The 5,910-nt window shown below is 49.1% G+C and overlaps 1 protein-coding gene across 2 annotated transcripts; it reads left to right on the top strand.

Moving 5' to 3' along the window:
- Nucleotides 1-1,034: 1,034 nt before the first annotated feature.
- CD70 (CD70 molecule) lies at nt 1,035-5,607 on the top strand. Of its 2 annotated transcripts, XM_012535686.3 has the most exons (4): nt 1,035-1,547; nt 2,530-2,563; nt 4,748-4,878; nt 4,964-5,084. In XM_012535686.3, exons 1-4 carry the CDS (start codon nt 1,074-1,076, stop codon nt 5,036-5,038), a joined length of 714 nt encoding a protein of 237 aa, XP_012391140.3. In that variant the 5' UTR covers nt 1,035-1,073; the 3' UTR covers nt 5,039-5,084. The 2 variants fall into 2 exon arrangements, with proteins under 2 accessions (XP_012391140.3, XP_033256805.2); XM_033400914.2 differs by having other exon boundaries at nt 1,069-1,547; nt 4,748-5,607.
- The last annotated feature ends 303 nt before the right edge of the window (nt 5,608-5,910 follow it).

Raw genomic sequence — 5,910 nt, 5'->3', positions numbered from 1 at the left:
TCTGTAGTTGGGGGTCTCAGGGAGTGTACGATCACCTGGATCCCAGGAATTCTGGACACTTTTGTCTCCCCTCTTTCTTCTACCTGCCCTCCCACACCAGCAATGCTGCTGGCTCCAGCTCTGACATCTATCCACCTCCTATTCACCTCCTTCTTCTCTCCCCCACCCCACTCCCAGCCCAGGCCAGGCCACTGTAACTCCTCACTCTGGAATGAAATTTTCAAGTCTCAGTGTCTACAAGTAAAGCTTCTTAGACCACAGCCACGTGTACTTGGCACATACGGTCTGTGACAGCTGAGTGGCTTGATTCACTGATACTAACAAAGTACTGTCCCAACCCTACAAAGCCCAGGTAGTGTCTCTTCATCTTGCAGCTACGCCGTTGTTACTCGTTTCCTGAGGCTGCCGTAACAGAGCACCACCCACTAGTGGCTTGAAACAACAGAAATTTACTCTTTCACCATTCTGGAGGCCAGAGATCTGAAATCAAGGTGTCCGAAGGGCTGCGCTCCTTTCAAAGGCTTTAGGGGAGATTCCTTCTTTGCCTCTTTCTGGCTTCTGGGGTTTGCCGGCAATCCTTGGGGTTCTTTGGTGTATTTTGCGTCACTCCAATGTCTACCTCCAACTTTCCTCTGTGTCTCTGTGTGTCCTCTCCTTTTCCTATGAAGACATCATGGGATGTAGGGTCCACCCTCATCCTTACTTCTCAAAGACCCTGTTGCCAGATGAGGTCACGTGCTGAAGTTCTGGGTGGACATGAATTGGGGGGTGACATATTCAAGCCACTACAGTCATCCAGAACGGGTGTCCTCCAAGACCACAGGGCAAGAGAATTGAAAGGCAGTGTGGCATGTTTACAAGATCAGGCTATGGAAGTGACCCTTGGTCCGCTTCTTCTCTCTTCCTATTAGGCAGGTCAGTCATGTGACCGCATCAGGGGTGGTCCCACCACGGGGGCGTCAGGGAGGCTGGGAAGATGGAGAGGAACACATGGATATTGGGGGACCCCTCCTCCATCCCTGGGTGCTGTGGCTGTAGCCCTGAGGCCCAGCAGAGCATCTGGCCCATAGTGGATGTTCAATGAAGGTTTGTTGAATGAGTACCAGGAAGGTGAGTGTGGGAAGTTACATAGAAAAATTGAGGGGCACCCTGGCCCACCTACTCTGCAGACTGGGGACCGGCAGAAGCTGGAGGGGAATTCCCTGCACTGTAGAACTGAGTCTGGTCCCTCCCTTTGCCGGACATCCCCAGGGTGGGGCATGGTTGGTCCCTGGCAGGTTCAGGCAGGCAGAGGGCCCCATAGCTGCATGAGAGCTGAGGTTCCTTCCCTCTTCCTGCCTCTACACACCCTCCACCCCGCCACACAGCTGATGAAGTGCCTGCAGAGGATCATGAGAGCAGAAGAAGCCTCGGGCTGCCAGGTGCCCCACCGGCCCTGGGTGTCCATCCGGAGGGTGGCTTTGTTGCTGCTTCTCCTTGGCATGGTGATAGGCTGCCTGGTGTGCAGTGTGCGCCTCACCCGAAAGCAGCAGGTGGATTCAACTGGGGTAAGTCCAGAAGGGAGGATGAGAGAGACAGATGTACATCTGCCTCCTGCAAGCTCAGGAGCATGGGGACCTCCAGCCGGGGCCGGGACCTGGGGAGGGGGTGCAGCGCCGAGGGCAGGTAAGCAACTGAGGAAAGAATCAGCTCAGGGCAGAGGGATGGTGAGCTAGAGCGCAGACTAACAGACTCGCGACCAAAAAAGAAAAAGAAAACAAAAAGATCAGAATGAGATGAATAAAAATCTGCCAGGGGGGCTTCCCTGACCGTCCAGTGGTTAACACCCCTCGCTTCCAGCGCAGTGGGGCGGGGGGTTCGATCCCTGGTCTGGGGAATTAATAGCCCGCATAGCACGTGGCGTGGCCAAACAATAGAAAAGACAACTGCCAGGAAGAAAGAGCTGGTGGAAAAGAACAGAGCGAGAGAGACCAGAGCAGGGAGGGGAGGCGGGGGCAAGGCTGCCCCCGGGGGTCTCCGGCTCTGGATAGTCAGTTCTGCCGACACCAGGAGGTAAATCCCGGGTGGAGATCCCGGGGTGGAGGAAGATACATACCGTATGGGGGCCTGGAAAATGACTCGTCTTTGGTGTTCCCCCAGCAGGCTGACTCAGAGGCTGCTGGGGGCTTCTCAAAGCTGGGAAGGGGCGGTTCCGGGACCTCCAAGGACAGGAGGAACCCTGGACACCTACCACAGGGTCTGGCTTTGGGGGCTGCATTACGGGGGTGGGAGAGCTTTGCAGGGGAGAGAGGCGGGTGTGCCGAGGCGCCCTGTGTTATATCCTGGAAACTAAGAAGTTCTTCAGAAGGTCTTCTCTTCATGCTCACGGCTAGTTCAAACCTACTTTCTCTTTAAGAGTTCTTCACAAAGGTCCCAACTCAGTCCGGTGGGATGATGGGTGGATAGAAGGATGGGTCGAGAAAAGAGAGCTCTTCCCTCGGGAACACTCAAGACGTCTGGTCTCTTTTCTTTTCTTTTCTTTTCTTCCAGTGGGACTTAGCGGAGCTGCAGCTGAATCGCACAGGTAAAACCAGATGCATATGTGTGTTGGAGAAAGAGAAAAGAAAGAGGGTGGGGGAGGGAGAGAGAGAGAGAGAGAGAAATTGACAAAGGATGAGAAAAAGAAACAAAGAGAGGGAGATATGGCGGCGTTCTGTTGAGCACCTGCTTCCTGGCTCAGCCTTTTGTTTTCTCCCTTGGGAGATCCCAAATCAATTAAACCAAGCTAATAACCATCACTAACGTGCCCTCACTGAGGCCACAAACACTAATTAAGCGGCTACTGTGAGGCAAGCCCTGTTCTGGGTGTTCCGAGAGCCCACAGAACCGACAGAAATCCCTGCCCTGTCGGTGTTGCCCTTCTACCAAGGGGATCAGAAAATAAATAAATAAACAAGGAAAATATGCAGCACGGCAAGAGAGTAAAACACGCATCTGGTACTTCTGGGAGGAATATTAAGTAAGGGAGGGGGATCGGGCAGGCCAGCGTTGGGTTTGCCCTTGAAGATGCGGTCATCGGGGAAGGCATCCCTGAGAAGGGGGCTTTGGAGCAAGGACGTGAAGGAACGTGAGGGCGGGTGCATTTGGCAGTACTCTCCCAGCCTCTCTCTAACCCCCTTTCTCTTTGGGCCTCTCCCCCCCACCCCCCGACTCATCCCCAGAGGGCTGGGTGTGTGTTCATTCCATTTTGTAACGGAGGGAAATCTTCGTCTTTTTTCTCCGGGTGCTTTCTGCTCAGGCTGCTATGACAGAATAACAGACAAGATGGCTTATGAACAAGACATTTCTTTCTCATGGTTCTGGGGGCTGTGAAGTCCAAGGCACCGGCAGATCTGGTGTCTGGCGAGAGCCCGCTTCCTGGTTCATAAGCAGCCAGCCATCTTCTTTTTTTCTTTTTTAAGTTTTTTTTTTTTTTTGATGTGGACCATTTTTAACGTCTTTATTGAATTTTTCACAATCTTGCTTCTGTTCTTTAGCTGCGTGGCCTGTGGGATTTTAGCTCCCCCGACTTAGGGATGGAACCCACGCCCCATGCATTGGGAACATGGAGTCTTAACCACTGGACCACCAGGGAAGTCCCCAGCCAGCCATCTTCTCATCTTTTTGCTGGGTCTTCACGTGGCTGAAAGGGAGGGAGAGAGCTCTCCGAGCTCTTCTCTTTCTCTCCCCACCCCCCTTTCTTTTTTTTTTTCTTTCTATTCTTTGGCCACCCCCACATCATCCCACCCGGCCCCGCGGGGCATGCGGGATCTTAGTTCCCCAGCCACGGATGGAACCCGTATGCCTGCATTGGAAGCACGGAATCTTAACCACTGAACCCGCCAGGGAAGTCACTCTTTCTCTTTTTAAATTGAGATATAGTTGACATACAACGTTGTATTAGTTTCCGGTGTACAACATGATTCTCTATTTGTATATATTACAAAACGATCGCCACAGTGTCTAGCTAACATAGTTACAATTTTTTTTCTTGCCATGGGAACTTGTAAAATCTTCTCTCTTAGCAAATTTCAAATATACAACACAGTGTCATTAACTCTAGTCACCATGCTGCACATGACACCGCCAGGACTTAGTTTATAACTTATTTTATAAGTTTTACCTTTCGACCACCTTCACCTATTTTGCCCACCCCGGCTCCCACCTGTGGCAACCAGCAGTCTGTTCTCGGTATCTATGAGTTTGGGTTTTGTTTCCTTTTAGATTGCACGTATAAGGGAAGTCATACAGTATTTGTCTTTGTCTGACTTACCCCTAGGTCCACCCATGTTGTCACAAGTGGCCGAATTTCCTTCTTTTTTTATGGTTGAATTATATATATATATATATGTATAATATCACATATATATATAATAATATATATAAACATCTTTATCCATTTTATATATATGTGTGTATGGTGTGTGTATATATATACACGCACAATCCGTACATATGTACATGTATACATATATGTGTGTGTATGTGTATATACAGATATATAGATATATAGATATCACATCTTCTTTCTCCATTCATCCATCAGTGGATATGGGGTCTCTTTTATAAGGGCTCCACCTTCATGATCTAATCACTTCCCAATGGCTCACCTTCTAATTCCATCCCCTTGGGGGTTAGGTTTCAACATGGGAGTTTGGGGCATTGCCTCTATAGCACTCAGTTTCCCTAAACCTCCATCCTTCCATCCCTTCTCCCACAACCCTCTCAGGATCGCGGCAGGACCCCAGGCTGCGCTGGCAGGGAAGCCCAGCCCTGGGCCGCTCCTTCGTGCATGGGCCAGAGCTGGACAACGGGCAGCTGCGTATCCAACGTGATGGCATTTATAGGCTGCACATCCAGGTGACCTTAGCCAACTGCTCTTCCTCTACGTGGACCGCCAAGCCCCTTAGCGCCACCCTGAGCGTGGCCATCTGCTTCCCCACAGCCCACAGCATCAGCCTGCTACGCCTCAACTTTCACCAAAGCTGCTCTGTCGCCTCCCAGCGCCTTACCTTCTTAGCCCACGGGGACATTCTCTGCACCAACCTTACTCCGCCTCTGCTGCCCTCCAGAAACGCTGATGAGACTTTTTTTGGGATTCAGTGGGTGTGCCCTTGACCATTGCACTTCCTGGCCCAGATTTGTTGAGAAGGAGTTTTTTCTTTGTTTTATCGTCAATTTATTCGTAAGTATTTTATTATTTTATTATTGTATTGTATCCAAAGGTTGTATTTCTCTTCCTGAGAATGCATTGGCTTTTTTTTAAACTTTTTTATTATTTTTTCTTTTTTTGGTCGCACCATGTGGCATGTGGGATCTTAGTTCCCCAAGCAGGGAATGAACCCACACCCATCTGAAGGGCATCTGAAGGGCAGAGTCCTAACCACTGGACCACCGTGAGATTGCATTGTTAATGCACAGAAACATAATTGATGTTTCTATATTGATTGGGGGGGTGTGTGTGCTGTTTTTCTGTTTGTTTCTTTGTTTTACTTTACAGAATCTGTTTATTAGATCCAACAGTTTTTGGTTAAAGTACTTTTTAAAAACTCTTCTAAAAATAAAAACCATTTTATTTCTTCCTTTCCACGTCTGATACCTTTCTTTTTCTTCTACAATATCTAGGTCATTTTGCACCTATATCTGTAGGATAAATTCCTAGAAGTGGAATGGCTGGGTCCAAGAGGGTGTGTTTATAATTTTGATATTTATTAATAAATTGGCCTCTACAGGTGTTGAACCAATTTAGATTTTTAATCTGCACCATGTGACCATGGCTGCTCTGTGGGATGTGAAAAGAAGCTTTTCATTTGTCTTATTTCTAATAAAAGGGGAGCCTATTCCCCGCCCCCATACTTCAGTGTCATTTGAATCATTTGTATTTTCTTTTCT

This window comes from Orcinus orca, chromosome 3, assembly GCF_937001465.1.
Source record: "Orcinus orca chromosome 3, mOrcOrc1.1, whole genome shotgun sequence".
Classification (NCBI taxonomy): Eukaryota; Metazoa; Chordata; class Mammalia; order Artiodactyla; family Delphinidae; genus Orcinus; species Orcinus orca.
Note: the sequence above shows the minus strand (reverse complement) of the source record. Positions and strands in the feature narration are given on the sequence as shown.

Excerpts from the sequence above, each read along its gene's own strand:
- CD70 (XM_033400914.2), top strand. The coding sequence starts at position 1,074 with ATGTTCAATGAAGGTTTGTTGAATGAGTACCAGGAAGGTGAGTGTGGG. Across the intron at positions 1,548-2,529 it reads AGCAGGTGGATTCAACTGGG|TGGGACTTAGCGGAGCTGCA; the intron begins GTAAGTCCAGAA and ends CTTTTCTTCCAG. Across the intron at positions 2,564-4,747 it reads GCTGCAGCTGAATCGCACAG|GATCGCGGCAGGACCCCAGG; the intron begins GTAAAACCAGAT and ends CAACCCTCTCAG.